We start from the raw sequence: 16,991 nt of genomic DNA on the forward strand, positions 1-16,991 counted from the left end.
GTCCGCTATCCAAGCTCCGCACCTCGCCAAGCTTGGGTAGCGGACTAAGGCTATGACTGAACCACCAGCTATAAGATTGAGTTACCTTTCCCTGTGTCCCAGCAGTTATTCATAATAATTACAGATTATGTCTGCTTTGTTACATATTTTCGATGATACAAAAAAACTGAAAATAGAAAATGACGAAATTACCTGTCATAGGTACTTCTAATTCACAAGGAACGGCCTTGAGTGTCTTTTACATCTAGTTTGCAGAATTTCGTATGTGAACACTCACTTCCGCAAATAGATTCATTGTTTCGTTGTGAAGTCACTTTCTAATGTACAAATCAAAGAAGCTTCGGACAATTATTTTTCTAGTAAAATGTTTTATTTTTCTTAGCTGCAGCGAACGCGCAAATCAATTATAGCACATATAGATATCCCTATACGATCAGAATCGTACGCCATAGATTAGTCCATCCTAGCTAAGAGAGGATGCTCCACAATTGCCGAACAAGTCAGTAAATGAATAAATCACTTGAACACAGTATCACTGTGCCGTTACCAGTTCAAATACCTGGCGCATTATGGCTGAGGTGGATATTGCACAGAACCGGTACAATTTTCTCTTGTAAAACAGAAGAAATCCGTGTGACGAAACTGATGTATCAAAACAACAGTCTCTGGAGCAAAGGGCACATCTTTACTCGAGCTTCAGATGTGTTGTTTTTTCGAAGTTACACACTTCGAATCCAGTGCAGTAGTCTGGTGGATACAGGCTGGATCAAAGACTTTTAATACTACTCTTTCCTAGTTTACAACTAGGAAATAATGCATAGCTATAGATTCAGAGATGGGCACAGCCCAATACACCGAACGATTTTTCTCTTAAAGAAATACGCTTCAAACCAGGCTGCCATCTGAACAAGTCCTTTCCATAGTTCACCAGTTTCCAACAGGCCATACTAGTAAATTGATAAAGTCACAAAAGTCCATAACTGAGCCTGGAGGTTATTACAGGTTTGCGTAGCACAACCTATGTTGAATCCGTTGGCTTGTGGGGGACCGCCATCTTGAATTATGACGTCACAGGGTCGCCATGTTGTTTCAGTTGGAATGTGATCGTCATGGGGCGTTACAGACTCGCTGTGTCGTCTGTTGAGATGTGATGTAATGGAGAGGGCGTAATTTATAGCTTTGATGGCCGTTGGAACATTTGACAAGACAGCGGTTGGGAAATTTATTCTACTCGCGGTCAGTCTCTTTGAAACCAGTTGATGACCCCCTCTCGACTTAGCCGTGTCCACAGTTCTCTCTCGTTGTTGTAGTCGTGACAGGCCCCTCTCCACGGTTTGCTGACGTTGAACTTGTTCTTATCGTAGTAGTGAAGGGTGTAACTGGGGAGGAAAGAGAAGAGTAAGTAGACAACAGTATGGCCGATTCATGACGTCACAAGTCAACATGGTGGCGTCCATTGACTCGAGGGTGAAACAGAACAGGATTTTTGTAACACCTGCTTAATCTCCAAGCAGATGTTGGGGTGGATAAATCGTTACGTTTTGATAGCTGCCCTTTTTGAAAAGCGTTGAGTTTCACACAGAAAAGTGCAGCTAAGAAAACGTGACGACCCCCCCCCTATATCTGCTTGGAGATTACATATGTGTTAAAAAACATTTGTTCTGCTTGGAGATTACGTAAGTCATTATGTAAGTGTTACTAGTACTACTTAAATTGTGTACGCATTTTACATCCACCTCTGCCAAAGCCTTCTCAAGCATCTGCTAGAGGTTTTGAACCTCTGCTAAGCCTTACAAACATCTGCTAAAGCTTTTGAACATCTGCTGAAGCCTTAAAAGCATCTGCTAAAGGTTTTGAACCTCTGCTAAGCCTTACAAACATCTGCTAAAGCTTTTGAACATCTGCTGAAGCCTTAAAAGCATCTGCTAAAGCCTCTACGAACCTCTGCTATAGCCTTTACAAGCATATGTTAAAGCCTTTACATGCCTGGTAATAGATACCAAGATTATGAATAACATGTCTCACTATGACATGGTCCTCACCGTGTATCGTACCCATTCCCCGTACCCGGCGTACGTAGCCATACCGTCACCTGGCCTTGAAAGCGCCATGGAAGGGGCAAGTATTCACTGCTTTTCACTGATGACAATTCTTCTTGAAAAGGATATACAATTTATGTATATTCCCCCGTGTATGACCCTACAGCTCAACTGGAAGCAGCTTCATAGTTGAGCTCCTGGTTCCAATTAGTTGCTACCTGGGAGACCCCGGTTCAATCCTGGGAGCGGAAATCTCGGTTGGGGCTAGGCCGCACCCGTCTTTCGGAAGCTAGGGACGCAAAATGTGGGTCCGGTGTTCGAGGAGGTGAATCGACACGTTAAAAGGGAAGGACTAACAACCCCTCCCTGTAAAATTTTCTCTGCTACAGAAACAGCAAGGAAAGTTGCTGCCATATATGCCACTTAGCACTACAAGGGTCTGAACGAATATATTCCTCCACTACAGCAACATATTTGGCATCATATAGAAGCAAACGGATTCTTCATATAATGTATGAATAGTAATGCTTGAGATGGTCAGCAAGAATAGCTGTTCCTCTGTAACTCGAACTGAAAAGGAACGCAATAAACATGTGTGCTTTTTCCTTCACTGTTTACTTACCACAAAAACCATGATATTAACTGAATTTATTATGTTTTATTGTAAGATCCAGGAAATAAAAAAACTGTCTGTGAAGCTGGTGTGTCACGCTGAATAACGTCTGAATAATTCGGAATTATAAATTGTCAAATGAAACCATTGATTCCTTTCATCGATATATATCATTCTTATCATATGAGATCATATAATCAGGTATGCTTGTATACATCGCATGAATTATAAATATGATAGGGTTTAAGTTAAAAGTTAGCAAATGCTGCCAGAATAAAACAAAACGGCTTTCTCTGTAGAACATAAAAGAAGTCGTTGTCACAAAAATCATGAATTTTCCGCGGTCGCCCATAATGGCAGCCTGGCACTTCTATATTTTAGCTTTTTCGATATTTGCAGAGATAATACATTAACATTTCTACATCGAAATTCGCTATAGAGTTCTTTTGCCTTGCAATGTTTATTCTCCCACAAGAAACTGTTGTACATAGTCGATAGCTGGACAGCAGTGTCGATTCTATTGTTACGCGATGTCATTCTCTTTTATACCAGTAAATGATTCCTTCTTTACTGAGACGTGTCCACATTTTTCTCTCGTTGTCATAGTCGTGACATGACGTAAAGTTCTGCCAGGGGTTGCTGGCGTTGAACTTGTTCTTATCGTAGTAGTGAAGAGTGTAGCTGTGGAGTAAATAGACAGTAGATGACATGTAGGGGGCAGCGACATGATTGGCATCTACGAAAGCCTAGAGCGACACCGCAGGAACTGTCCTACACCGTTCCCTCCATGGCCAAGCCTCTGACACAGCACTTTCCAAGCTTCAGCTAAAAAACCCTTCCAAGCCTCTACACGTGTCTAAGCCTCCGCCGAAGCCTCTGCCAACGCCTTTGCACACCTCTGCAAAAACCCTTTATAAGCATAGGCCAAAGACTCTGCTACACCCTTTCGAAGTCTGAAGCTCTGATTAAGCCTTTACAAACCTCTGCTGAAGCCATTACAAGCATCTGGTACACCTTTTCCGAGCCTCTAAACCCTTGCCTCTTTCTGTAAGAAGCCCTGCGTCATATAATTCAATGCTAATGTATTTCTCACCGTGTGTCGTACCCATACCCGTACAGGCCCACGTTGTCGCACAGTTGTATGGCTATGAACGCAGTCATGGCGCCGGTGGTCGGCCTCGCCCCTGTGGCGTTGAGAAAATTGGCGTAGATGTAGCGCATGAAATCTGGGTGGAGCATTTTTACGTTGGTTCTGTTTAGATCCGGCTCTTTCGGTTTCCTGCAATCAAAAATATTTCTCTTAGCGACATACATGATAATTCAAGAGACCATCATCTACAATAAGTAGAACGTTCATGTGGTCATGACACCTTGTGGTGGGTCTGTTTGTAATACTCTTGTGTGTCCATAGTTATCTGAATACACTTACACTGTCAGTAGAGTGGCAGTGAGTAAGTAGGAACAGTTTCAGACATTCCAGGTCATGAGGTCAATGGAAGAGTCTACTAATTCAAGTGAAGGTATTGCTTTTGGTTTGTCCGTTTGTGTTTTCGCAGTTACTAAAACAGCATACTTTTCAATATGTTACGTTCACTGTAGACTAACAGGAAGTGATCGACGGACACGTGTAACCTTATTTGCATAAATTATGAACGGCAACGAGACAAACGAGAAAATCTGAATACTTCAGGGAGGTGTGAGATCTTCGAACTCTTTATTGTGCTGGAACAACGCATACTGGGCATGTCACCGGTACATACAGGCACGAATGCCCTCAGAAATCGCAAAAGTCTTACCAGCATTTGGACATGTTTTTGCAGTAAGGAGGAGCGATCTTTCCATAGAGCAGCTTGTTCGCCAAGTAGTGCAGGTCCCACTTCTTGAAGGGGGCGAACACTCGCACTGGATTCTAGGAGATCAAAAGTAAAATCTTAAACTCTTTTTTTCTTCAACTTATGCCACACAGTATTCACTTACATGTATATGGATGACATTCGCGCGCGTATCAATTTTCGTCCGTTTCCGAAAAACTAGTCTTCAACCATACTGTATTTGGCTCTTTTTTTCGCACGCTCGCATCAATATTCTTGAACGTAGTTTTAATCTGTGATGCATAATATTCTTGATATGTGCACAATATGCATAATACAATGTTTATATTTATGCTAACTTTTAACCTTACTGATTGTGTGTTTAACGTAATGACTATGTTTTTTTCCCAGGGTTTGCCCCTAGTAATACTAGTAGCCTCCGGGTAGTTGGGCAACCGTGGCATGTAACGTTACATTGAAATTATATGCCGAACTAATAAATAAATACATCTACTAGTATCTCACCGCTTTAGCCACCAGCTGGATTTTCTGTGATTCTGGGTAGAATGTGTAGAAGGACGTTCTGTTTCCCACGTCGGCTGAGTACTTCTCTTCTGTGTGGGCGTTGTTCACTCTGTACAGACAAGACAAAGGTAAAGCAGTCATCCTCAACTGAGGTGAAGCACGGTGCTTTTGCTACTAAAACGTTAAGCCCGTAGTGAAGCCACACTTGCAACTTTGCTTCGCTACGGCTTGCGTCATCGTTTTAGCCAAAGATACCGGATCACCCCACTCTCTTGATTTGTGTATTGGCTTCTTTTACATGCAGAGGTTTGTAATCTACGCTTGAGGCTACGCCTGAAGTTCCGTCATACACTGGGCCGACGGCTTTACGTGACCATCCGAAAGGACTAATGCAGCCCTCAGAGCATGCACAAGCGGGGTTCGAAGCTCGAGCCGCCCTCTGGATCCTCGGAATTTGAAAATGGTCAGCTGAAGATAACTTTTATCAAATATAATATTCTGGCAAATCTTCAAACTCATGACCTGGTTACTACATCCTCGGAAAGCGATCCTTTTTGTATATTAACTTGTATAACGTTATAGTCTCTTTAAAACTTGATTGTATGTTGTTCATCGACTGTTTGCTTCACTTGATGTTGATAAAATTATATCGTGACAGTCTCGCAATCCTTAACGGTGTACATGCAGGAGGAAAAATGGCTTTAAAAAAGATTAAGAGAAAGGTAAGTAGACAAACGCTTACCTGAAGACGTAGTCGTGTGCGTCTATCTCCTTTCCTTTCCCCGACCCCTTCATCTGCCCCCCTGTCCCCACCACCGCGCAGCGGATACAGTCCTTCCTCGGCTCGCCGAACACATCAGGCGTCGTGATTGTGTTCAAAATCTGCTCAAGAACTGAGGAAGGAACACACAATGATGAAACAATGACCCGGTATTGCGAAGAACTTCGTAACCGAACATAAAGGATATCGCGATTACGCCCCCAGCGGAATGCCGCAGGATTGCACCGAGGAGGTCGCGGGGATTACTAAGTGAAAATTCCCATTTCAAGGCCCTTTTTAAGGCCGAAGTGGCAGTAGATTGTTATCTATCTATTTGTACAATTGTTGTGCAATAAAGTTACTACCATATCTACGGTATTGGAACGTGGAGCCTATCCCTCGCCGCCTTTTATGCGTTTTTGTTGGGCTTTCTACTTTGTCAGGTTTCCTTTTTGTGCGCCAACGACCAAAAACAAACTGACACAAAAAAAACACGCCTGGAAAGACGCCAAAAACGAGATGGAGCCTAATCTTTGCTTGGAGAGTAGCAATCGACCATGCATACATACACAAAGGAAAAAAAATCATGCCCCCTGTGAGGATCGAACTCACGACCTTCAGATTATGAGACTGACGCGCTGCCTACTGCGCTAAGGAGGCAGATGTATAACGTGGGGCACAAAAAATAGGAAGACTCACATGTTTTATTTTCCTTCTTATACCCAAACGGCAGCGGAAATCTCTCGCACAGCTTTTTGTAGTTTTCCTCCAGGAGATCGTCTTTGTCTGCGAACACCTTGACGTCATCCCTGAACCTGCCGTTAAACCAGGATGAAGACGCCCCCTTGTGGCGCAGACTGGAAGGACACCTCTGTTCATGGGTGGGACAAGAAAATGAAGTATGACATCATACAAAGTACACTAACTGTCCAGGTAGGTATTCAATTTTTACCCTACCCTAACAACATTTACACCTTGTTTACAGGATGTTATATGTTGATGTGTAAGGCTTCGATGATATTGCGTGGAAATGACCCTGTATTGATTACAAAACACATTTATGAAGCAGAGTACTAGGCTATTAACGTTGACTCTCATAATTCCACCAGGTACAATAGACCACCACATCATTTCTGAAAAAAATTGAGATTACTGCTGTGCATATCTAATCCACGAGGTATGTACACTTCAGATATGCAGGTGTTTAAGAAACTCTTGAAAAGTTGTACTTTTTTTTTAACGTGGCGTTCTTGATGTGCAAGGTGGAAATAGAAGAGTTACAACAATTGTCGGCCACTGATGATATAGCAGCTGAAACACTCATGCTAAAACAGCTATCTTGTAGTTACTTAGTTAACCTTACTACACACCGCAGAAGCGTATATAATGCTTTTAGTCCTCAATGATAAACTTTGCTCTTAATTATGCAAATAAGCTCCTGATTCGCATACCTAGTATCTAATCATGTAAATCGTCGTGATCTCCATGCCAATAATCATGACTATCCGTCAACCATTTCTTGTGTTATTCTCTTTCAAAGTCCGAAACAAAATTGGCACCAGCAGTTTTTAAAAGCCGCTAGGGGGCCCAATCATGCACCACTTATTCTCTGCCCCAAGAGGTATCTACCACTCAAAAACCACGACCACGGCCTAGTGCCCATCATCCACAGCTGCTTGAGTTATGCTGTCCACAAACACGCACACATATTAACAAACGGCTATTGGAGAAAGTAATAAAACCACCTTACAGACGGTTTACGGTTCGGATCCTTTGCAAACGACAAATCGTGATATCTCCATTTCTTGTCAACCTTTGGCAAGATGTGCCCCAAAGCGCGACCGGAAATGACGTCACCTACATCCTCCTCATACTCCGTCCCTTCCCTCAGAACCCTCTCCAATCGGTCCACAGTGATGTCATAGTTTTCTCCTACCTCTACTCCCTCACTAATCAACGCAATGACTTCACTCAGTGTCACGCCCTCTATGTGCAAGTCGTCGTCGGTGAAATTGTACAGCTTTGCGATTGTCTGCAAAGTTTGCCCTTCCGGTTCGTCCTTGTTGGCCAGGATTTGTTTGACGATGTTTTGGAGGAGTTCGGCAGAGTCGTGATCGTCGGTGAAGTGATCGTGGTTGATGATCCAGGCTATGTGATGAAGGTGCTCGTAGGTTGACTCCTCCGAAGGTCTGGGTGCGTTTTGGTGGCGCAAATCTAAAATTTCTTGTCTAGATCTGAAAAAAAACATGGTTGAATTTTTTGATACAGCACATCCACACTCTCATGCGAAGATATGAAGTATATAGGCATCCATATGCCAAACACTAATGTTATAAAGGGTTTTCAAAATAACCAATGACAAGAGAAATGATTTTTTGTTTGCTTAAAGGACCATTAGAGTCATTGTCCTTTCGCATAGTATCAGACTAATCAGAGTATCGAATGCTGTGGCTATTTCTTTTACAATTTGTTCCCCGCTATGATCTGTAAAAGCTGCATGACAAAAATTGGCAAAAACCATCTGATGTCGTTAAAATCAAATATGGGACAATCACGACACTGTCTCTTGGGACAGGAGAATGCTCTAAAGAGAGACTTGGACATCAATAATTCAAGCGCTGTAAGTGTGCTCTCAGTCAGAGGAGGTTGATAAGAGAACCTAGCGTTTATTCACAGCACTGTTAGCTGGACAATATGGCCCGACGATATCAGAATATGTTTCGTCCAGATTTGAGTAATACTCTTAAATCAACTGAACTAGTATGCAGCTAGATGTCCTCGTGAAGCGACGTCTATCATCCTTGAAATGAATTGCAGCTATAATGTCAACGTGTCAAGTTTCCCACTTGCCAGTGTAATGGTAATCAAAATCTCTTCACTTTGCTGAACTTTCTCATGTACAAAAATATGTGGAACTCAGGTTTACTTCGAGAGCACTCACTGCCCATTAAGACTATACAGCAACGTATCGCCTCTGCCACTAACATTCTGTATCAGTATTGGTTGGAACTTACCACTATGAGACTTGCGTGTGTTTGTATGTGTGTGTTAAATACCTGATCGGCCCTGTGATTGTAATCAGCTCGTCCCTCAGTGTTATTATCATTGCTGTCGCCAAGAACATGGATAGGAAAGCCCCAACCTTCCGAAGGCGTCGACTTCGTCTTCTGAGAAACCGCAGCATTCTGATTCATACGTACAAACTAGTTTATGTGATGTACATGTATGCCCACATTTTGAATGGCTGGACACCTTTTCTCAGACGTGTTGCTTTACGCTTCGTGTTGCCTCCAGGGTGCGATTAGACTATCTACCCCCGAAGGGTCTGCATGGAGTTTAGCTGTCCACCGTTATTGTGTTGTTGTTTTACTAAATGACCTACTATTTCTGCTACTATGTAAGATAATTCATATATAGAAGACGATGGAATGGCATATACTAATCTACTTCATTTCCGTCATTTGTGCTTGGACATTTTAGGCAAACACAATTGAAATCTTCTCTGAACGATACCACCAGAAACCCCTAGGTGAGACATTTTCAGTCGATTGGTTGACCTCGAGAAAACTGGTTTGACCGGTTCTTTGAACTGTGACGAAGACATCTACAATCAGGGGTTGGGCGTTTTGCTGTCGACATTTGTTTAATTTGACATATTTCTATGACGTTAATGTCTATAAATTTTACAAATAGGGCGTATCGTCAGGGACAGGGTCTTTTCAATACCGTATTCTAAATAAAACAGGGCGCAGTTCCGTTGATGAAAAGGCACATGATGGCACTACCCTGTCTTCAGGCTAGGCATGATTGACGTAGTATAATTAGTGTACAGGAAGTCGCTAGTGATCGTAATTATTATCCAACCTTGTAAGTAATTCAATCCCAAGTACACAGTTCCTGAATCATACTTGAAGTCAGAAAAGGAGCGTCTCTATAATGTTGACTGCGCTGTAGACAAGATCTATCAGAAGTCGCTAGATGTCGCTGCTGATTTGCGTATTCTATATCTTGTGGTCGAACCACCTGTTGTATATGACACTTTAGATATATTCATATAAACGTAGCTTTCATACGCATATGTACGTACGTACATAAGGGACTCTCCTGTTAGAAATTCATACATTTCTTGTATGTAGATTGTTTTGTGCATATTTTTTTTTATCTTGACGCCTGTCGCTCATTTTAAAACTTTGCCAATAGATACTTAGACCCCGTTCACACTCATTTTTTTCAATCGCGATTGAAGTATAATCGCGATTGAATCGATCCGATCGCGATTGATTTTTTCAGTGTGAACGCTCCCAATCGCGATTGGAACGATCCAAAACGATCCAATCGCGATTGGATTGTAACTACCTCCGGAGGTAGTTTGATTGGATTAATCGTGATCGGATCCAATCCAATCCTATCAAATTTTGAGTGTGAACACAACTACGATTCATTCCATCGCGATCGGCGGAGATTTCGGCTGGTTCCGGGGGTGGGAGGTCATACATGCGGGTACGTGGGGTCATAGTTCGCATCGCGCGGGAAAACAAACCCAAGCCGCACGTCAGATCGCTCTCTTACAACAACAACAGCTTTTCATCGTCAACAATGCCCAAGAAGAAGAATAAAACTCCGTCAGCAACTTCAGCTGGTGGCAGATGGCGCGATGAGGAGACCAGGGTCCTCATCGCAATCTGGGGGAGAGAGGAGGTGCAGGCGAAACTGGGGAAATGTCACCGAAAGAGGGACATTTACCGCACCAAGTGACAATGTCTAGCGGAAAAATAGACACAAAACAAGGACAACAACAACAACAACAACAACAACAACATTTACCAGATGATCGCCGATAGCATGCTTCAATCGTGCTTCAATCGCGATCGGATCACGGCGTACTTTAATCCACTTGGCGAAAAGCAGTGTGAACGCAAAAGTTTCTTTGCGTTCAATCGCGATCGGATCGAACAATCGCGATTATACTTCAATCGCGATTGAAAAAAATGAGTGTGAACGGGGTCTTAGTTCGAATCATACATCGAATCATCAGGTTCAAACATATGGCTGCGTTTTGGTAGGAGAGACCACAGGAAGAGTAGCTGTTAAGCTAATTGTGGATCCTAATAAACTCAATCTCAGTGACTATTATAACTAGACAGGTGACAACCACATCGCTGTTTGTCAGTCTTCTGTGCAAGCCACGGTCAGTTTATTGCCTCAATTCTCTACACATTAGACATAGATTTGTACATTTGGTGAATACCGCTTTGTGAATACAAATATCAGTGACGTTGTTCCAGTTAATCTTGGTTAGATTATTAGATAAATGTGCAATACAAGTGAGAAAAAAGTTGCATTGTCTCGTTCGTGTAATCTCTAATGCTAACGTTATATAATGCGTTTTCGTCGCACACACGTTGGTGTAAGTACTGCATTGTTATTTGCCAGCAACAAATATCGATGACACGTGTAAAATACTCAGGCCTCTAGAAATAGCCACGCCTAAGTTGAAGAGAGTCCATTGAACTACTACGAGTCAGGCATGCTCACAAAATACTCAGAAAACGGCAAGCTTTTGTTTGCTAGTGCGGCTTCTTTCTTGGCCTTTTCGATGTGCGGCCTTCGCTTAGCAAGTCTGGCGTTCTTTTTCAAGTGCGGTACGCTTCTTTGTCTGCCATCCTCAGGGGTGACTGGCAATGTCTTTATAGGCTTGCTGCTGTTGTTGTTGTTCTCGAGCTCCGACATTTTTTGCGACTTGACGCGTTGTCGTACCTCCATGATCTTTTTGCTCAGACGCACCGATTCCTCTCCGTCTGGACTGAGCTCTCGCTCGCACTGTTCCTTCAGAGCTTTCACCCACTCGTCCCTTTTCGATCTCCCGTCTGTTTGGAAGAAGTAGACATCGGAACCTTCCTCGTTGCACAGTTTGAAGGAGTTCTCACCACAAGTGACCACCTTGGTTCCGAAGAGCTCAATCCTTGCCCTGGGTCTGTGTCCAGAGCTGTCGTAACAAACCAGAAAAGGGCTCGATTCGTTGGTGTACAGGCAGACTTTGCACTGGTGCGGTTTCTTGTTTTGTCGCCACGGTTCTTTCACCGCCAGTTTGTCGGACAACAGTTTCTTACTCATCTGAATGCTGGTGAATAGCCCGTGTTGGTCGATGGTAGGACGGTTTCCAGTCATCCCTCTGAGGTGGAAAAGTTTTTCCAGTAGACTCATGGTCAGGTGGTCACGGGGCGTCTATCCAAGGAGTTGAAATGCAACCGGAATGGTAGCAAGGACAGGTCTCCCAATCGTTGCTGAAGTCTGTCAGAAAAACACAACAACAAAAACGGAATAAATACAAATAAATCAAAGAACAACCAATACAAGATTCACATAACAACAGCTACAATAACGTGATAGCAATACAGGTAAGGAAAGAATCAGATGTGAAGTCATAGTACCTGTACTTTTATCCCTGTGGTAAAATTTGCGTTCAAATTGTGTAGTTATCATAACATGTCCTTCAGGTTCTGACGTAAATCAAAATGACCGTTATATACGCCTATTTGTAGAGCATTGAAGTCGTCATGCAGACGCGACCATCTGTAGAACGAGTGGCCTGTAGAATTGTAGCACTGTGTGTGAAAGGTAGAGTATGGGTGTTCCCACCTCTTACATGACAGGTGTTATGTTGAGAGGCCTACACGCCAGTGTTTACTTCCACCTGACATAGTTTTGACATGAGTGGCGGTCTTCATGAATTAACGAGTAGAGTTAAGTATGTGTGGAGTGTGGGGTTGAGGGGACAGGGCGCCGTAGTTTGATTTTAGACCGTTTGACACATCTGGGTTGCGACAAGTGTTTGAATCGGAGGTCGAGAACTTTCCAATACTGTACTAGTATTTCAATAGGGTGACGTAATGACAGAAAACGGAATTACGCGTCGGGATTGGCTGTCGTCTGACCGAATATAACGGGCAATGATCTCGTTATCAATAGTTGTCAGAGATACTTTCTAGTAGCAAAGCGATTTTTTAACCTCCTTCCTAGTAGTAACCAGAGAAGCCCAAACAGTAGAACGCAACAATATCTCGCGTACATCACAAGTTTTGAGTTTCGTGGTACCTCAATCTTTTTGTTCCTCCCCCAACCCAGAGGGTGTGTCACTTTAACCATTCTGTGACGCAATGATATTGTTTTTCAAACACAGATCATTACCTCTTAGCTCATGACAAAGTATTTCTTGCACTTAAGAATGTCATACCATGAACGAGAAATATGTTATGATTTCAGGAGGATTTATATCTATAAACAAAGGCATTCTATGGTGCTACTGACCAATTTCTGAATACTGAGACCAAGTCATATCTAATGTACCGTATTCGTGCCTAAACACTTCGGACCTTCTATGTACAGACTGTCTGACATAGTTCCTTTCTTGTCTGTCATTGACCAAGTCTACTAAGTACCTTTCATCCCTAGACAAACACTTTTAACTTGCAAACACACTTTCACGTTCTTGTCTCGCTCATAAAGTTTTGTCAATGAAGACAAAGTCAAGTTTGTGTAATGGTGCGAATATAGATGTGGTAGAACTTGTAAGAAAGGTGAACTACGCACTATTATAGCCAGAAATCTAAACACGTTATAATTGAGTAGTTTTGTATAGCGGTGGCGAGGCGATAGGCACGCCGTGTCAACATGTTTACGGGTGTTTTGTCAGTGTTGCCGCGAGCAGCCGTCATGGCGTGCGCTCCTCTTTGAACGCCGAGGAATGGATGATTTCCGAACGAGTGAGCTTGAAAACTCTTCAACAAAGCAGCACGAACTATTGCAGTTTCCACTAATACGTTGTAGAAATTACTTTGCCGTTTTTTCTATATCTTTTTGTTCACTACAAACTTAAAAAAACAACACTAACATTACACACTGTACTCGCCAGTTCACTTCATCAGTCACCAATGTCTATGTAGACTTTTCCACGTGAGTCACCTATTCTGTCAACGCAATAACTCTCGCACGTAATCGTACACCCTCTGTGACAATTCAGCCTTGAAGTTGAAACACACCCCAGGAATGCAGCTTTGAATCACACTGACCATGGCGGAACCTTTGTGATACCTGATTCTCGGTGGTAAGCTATAATACAGAATGAGTTACGGCATCTGACCGGAAAGAAATGTTTAATACTGAAGGAATGTACGTAGGCGGATTCAGGGGAGCATGGTTGAACTTCTGTACAGTTCCGCTTGAACTTGGCCCTTGTTGGTAGCCCCTGAATGATAAAAACATCGTCTTCTTCTTGAACTTCTTATTCAAGTTATTATCCTTGTTTCGTTGATGTAACATACCATAAAGGCCGGGCACATTTGTTGTACGATCGTCGTACAATCGCAAACTGAAGGCATTCTTGCGTTAGTACGTCGTGCATATGTAGCACGAAATTACAGATGACGTGTCTTGTTACAGAAAAGGGTGTTTTGGATCCTTTAGTTCTTTCCTGCTTGAAAATTGTATAACATCAAAATAGTATATGACGTTATACGAATGTGACCGCAAAATAATTTTGTTGTTGAAACCCAAAGCAAGGTCATTCTGTGAATGGGTGCAAAGGAATTTGTCAACACTATTATGCTGACAGACGAAAAAGACCAGGCCAAACCACTGACACATATCGGACATTTCACTAACGTCGCAAACAAATGATGTTGCATGCACTGAGAGCTAGGTAAAAATAAACAAACGAAGTGGTCATTCGCACTTTGCGCTTTCCGCAATTGAGGAAATGATAATGATTAATTTTGATTCAATTAAAATGTTGACAGTAAATAAAACTCCCCCATATCAAAGGGCAGGCGTAGCGAATTGTCAATCAACCCGTATGTAAAACAGGTGGTTGTTATCATCGGCCAGGGATCGCCCCGTGCACACTTTATCTTTAAGCTTTCCTTACAAAAATCAGTACGTTTCAATTTATTTCATTCAGAGACCAAGATTCCCCATACAAATACAAAATTTGCAGTTTATCCATGCTAGTAATCAGAAATAAGAATTGCATTTGCCGATTACAACTTTACTAATGCCTATTCAAACAAGATTTTATTCCTCTTCTTAACGAACTGAATACGTTTGCACTTCGGATTACTCCAAGTATTCAAAGTCCCCTGTCAAATATATAAATACGGTCCTAATCTAAGGAAATCTTGACGACATGCAGGGTTGCCTCGATCGGAATGTCCCCTAGGTTGGGTGCCATGGCGGGGGGTGGGGGATAGTTGGCGTGGGAATCGCTACCAACTCTGCGTTCTGCTATTCACCAATCACAATGGTCTCTTCGCCGATTCACGGCTGTATTATGTACCGCTTCTTTCTGAAGCCACTGGAATGTATTGACTGGTGACCTACATTGAACTATTTAATCCGCATCTTGAAGAATGGGCTCAAGAATGAAAGAATGTCAATAGCTCTCGAGGTCCGGCATTATGCAAAGGTAAACGAGAACTAATCACCTATAAATTAGACGTGTGGTTTGCTTGAAAAACAGAACGAAAAAAAGACAGATTTCAGTTTTTAACTTGTTGTAGGTGCCCAGAGTAATGTGAATCTAATACACTGTATTGTATTATTATTTCGGCCAATTAAGAAGATGCTACTTAAAGTCTACGAAGCCTTAGCTTTTGATAAACGTATTCTTAGGAGACTGAACAGCAACATCATGGCACAACTCATTCCTACAAACCAAAGTTTCTTGTTTACACTACTGAGTGTATAGGAAAGTTGAGGCATCATGGTGAACTGACTACGCCTTTTTTCTGGAGGAAGTGGCATATCCCGTGTCTGAGGCTGCAGATATCTTCCTTGTTTTTCGCTCTCTTTCCAATTTGTGCTAACTTTTTATCGGTTGAACTTGTTTTGTTACATCTTTCATACATGATCAAAGTAGAGAGACTGTGGAAAAGTAAAGGCACATAAACAACAGGAAGGATACACCGAGGAAACAAGATGATAAAGATATGCCTACCCGACCGAAGATTCTGCACTACATTACATAGGAAGTCTCATATTTTCAAGACCTTAGGCACTCACCTCAAAGGTTGTCTAACAGCAGACAGTTCTTTTGAGTCGGAGATTTTGAGGAGTTCACCATGTTATTGTAACAGCGCCGATTACGTGCGTATGGCTGTGTCTCTTCCTTTGGTACACCGCCCCTGCCTTGTGCCTGACGCACTTGAGGGGGTGGCAGTCCGTAATGAATCTGTTCTGGTGGGGAACTCTGTTACGTGGTGTTGTTGTTTACACGAGGTCGGGTTACACCCACCCTGGGTGTGCACGTGAAAGGAACGTGATCAGCGGTTTGGGCGATACCACTCAGCCCATTCTGGGGACATTTTACCGGTCTGTACATCTTATTGATACCGGTCAAAATATCACTATCTATCAATATCAAAGATGATAAAATTCATCACGGATCATATCCCTTTTGTATACATTGGTAACCCCCTGCCCAGGTCTCTTTATTTCAAACTGTATGTAACCTGCCCCTCCCCGTTTACCAAAGGAGGTCACTCCTAGTTTGGGGAGGGCAAAGTGCACTGTGTGATTGTTGCAGCGACATCTTGCGGACTAAAATAAAATTGCAAATTACGAAAGTGATGACTCTGATGAGCGTTTGGTATTGGTATGACACTCTGACCAAAAGGAGTACATACAGTGTTTCCTGAATCCTTTGCATTACGGCAGCGATGAAACTATTTATGATAGAGTGCCGAACAATAGTGACGTACGGACACCTGATATTATTAATACACCTGATATTATTAGTTTATTTGCTTAGCAGTTGATTAATTCTGCAAGGTCTTAGTGGACTTTGGAATTCTGATCCGGCCCTTTGCCGAGAAATGCTGACATGTCATTTCCCTTTATACTTTAGAAGTACGTGAACACGTATGTCTACATGAAAGAAGGCTTCACATGCCGAAATGTATACTGCGTCGTGCGTTATAGCAGGAAAAAAACATGTTCACTGTGTATAAGAAAGCCTTTGCTACTGGAATGCAATGTCTGATATTCTACTTTTACAACAACAAAAAAAGAGAAAAATATAAAAATTAGATTAACGTTAAATAGCTGTGATGACCTCTAATGCTTTCAGAGTTTGAGAATGATGATCAAAATAGAACTAATATTGCTCATTCTGCTGTTATTCCATGTGTTCTATATAAATTCTGTATCACTATTCATTAAATCACGATGCTAAATTACCTTGACCTCTT

The 16,991-nt window shown here is 42.3% G+C and overlaps 2 protein-coding genes and 1 non-coding gene across 4 annotated transcripts; all 3 read right to left on the reverse strand.

The window, feature by feature from the left end:
• Positions 1 to 188: 188 nt before the first annotated feature.
• Positions 189 to 9,064, reverse strand: LOC136448126 (CMP-N-acetylneuraminate-beta-galactosamide-alpha-2,3-sialyltransferase 1-like). 2 transcript variants are annotated; one of them, XM_066447279.1, is made up of 8 exons: positions 8,805 to 9,064; positions 7,499 to 7,982; positions 6,448 to 6,619; positions 5,731 to 5,881; positions 4,989 to 5,097; positions 4,449 to 4,561; positions 3,746 to 3,931; positions 189 to 1,379 (listed from the first exon to the last, which is right to left on the reverse strand). In XM_066447279.1, exons 1-8 carry the CDS (start codon positions 8,930 to 8,932, stop codon positions 1,238 to 1,240), a joined length of 1,485 nt encoding a protein of 494 aa, XP_066303376.1. In that variant the 5' UTR covers positions 8,933 to 9,064; the 3' UTR covers positions 189 to 1,237. The 2 variants fall into 2 exon arrangements, with proteins under 2 accessions (XP_066303376.1, XP_066303375.1); XM_066447278.1 differs by lacking the exon at positions 189 to 1,379 and adding an exon at positions 2,683 to 3,333.
• On the reverse strand, positions 6,336 to 6,408 carry Trnam-cau (transfer RNA methionine (anticodon CAU)). Its single transcript has one exon. It is a non-coding gene; the product is annotated as a tRNA-Met (tRNA).
• A 1,844-nt stretch (positions 9,065 to 10,908) lies between the features above and the next one.
• Positions 10,909 to 16,045, reverse strand: LOC136448129 (uncharacterized). Its single transcript, XM_066447281.1, has 2 exons — positions 15,805 to 16,045; positions 10,909 to 12,039 (listed from the first exon to the last, which is right to left on the reverse strand). The coding sequence occupies exon 2, from the start codon at positions 11,950 to 11,952 to the stop codon at positions 11,263 to 11,265; it is 690 nt and encodes a 229-aa protein (XP_066303378.1). The 5' UTR covers positions 11,953 to 12,039; positions 15,805 to 16,045; the 3' UTR covers positions 10,909 to 11,262.
• Between the last annotated feature and the right edge of the window lie 946 nt (positions 16,046 to 16,991).

Source organism: Branchiostoma lanceolatum, chromosome 14 (genome assembly GCF_035083965.1).
Source record: "Branchiostoma lanceolatum isolate klBraLanc5 chromosome 14, klBraLanc5.hap2, whole genome shotgun sequence".
Taxonomy (NCBI): domain Eukaryota; kingdom Metazoa; phylum Chordata; class Leptocardii; order Amphioxiformes; family Branchiostomatidae; genus Branchiostoma; species Branchiostoma lanceolatum.

What these genes read in the sequence shown, in the direction of transcription:
- LOC136448126 (XM_066447278.1), bottom strand. Translation starts at nt 8,932, where the DNA reads ATGCTGCGGTTTCTCAGAAGACGAAGTCGACGCCTTCGGAAGGTTGGG. An exon ending in ATCCGAACCGTAAACCGTCT is followed by an intron (nt 6,620 to 7,498) that starts GTAAGGTGGTTT and finishes ACCCATGAACAG; the next exon opens with AGGTGTCCTTCCAGTCTGCG. An exon ending in TCCAGCTGGTGGCTAAAGCG is followed by an intron (nt 4,562 to 4,988) that starts GTGAGATACTAG and finishes TTGATCTCCTAG; the next exon opens with AATCCAGTGCGAGTGTTCGC.
- LOC136448129 (XM_066447281.1), bottom strand. Translation starts at nt 11,952, where the DNA reads ATGAGTCTACTGGAAAAACTTTTCCACCTCAGAGGGATGACTGGAAAC.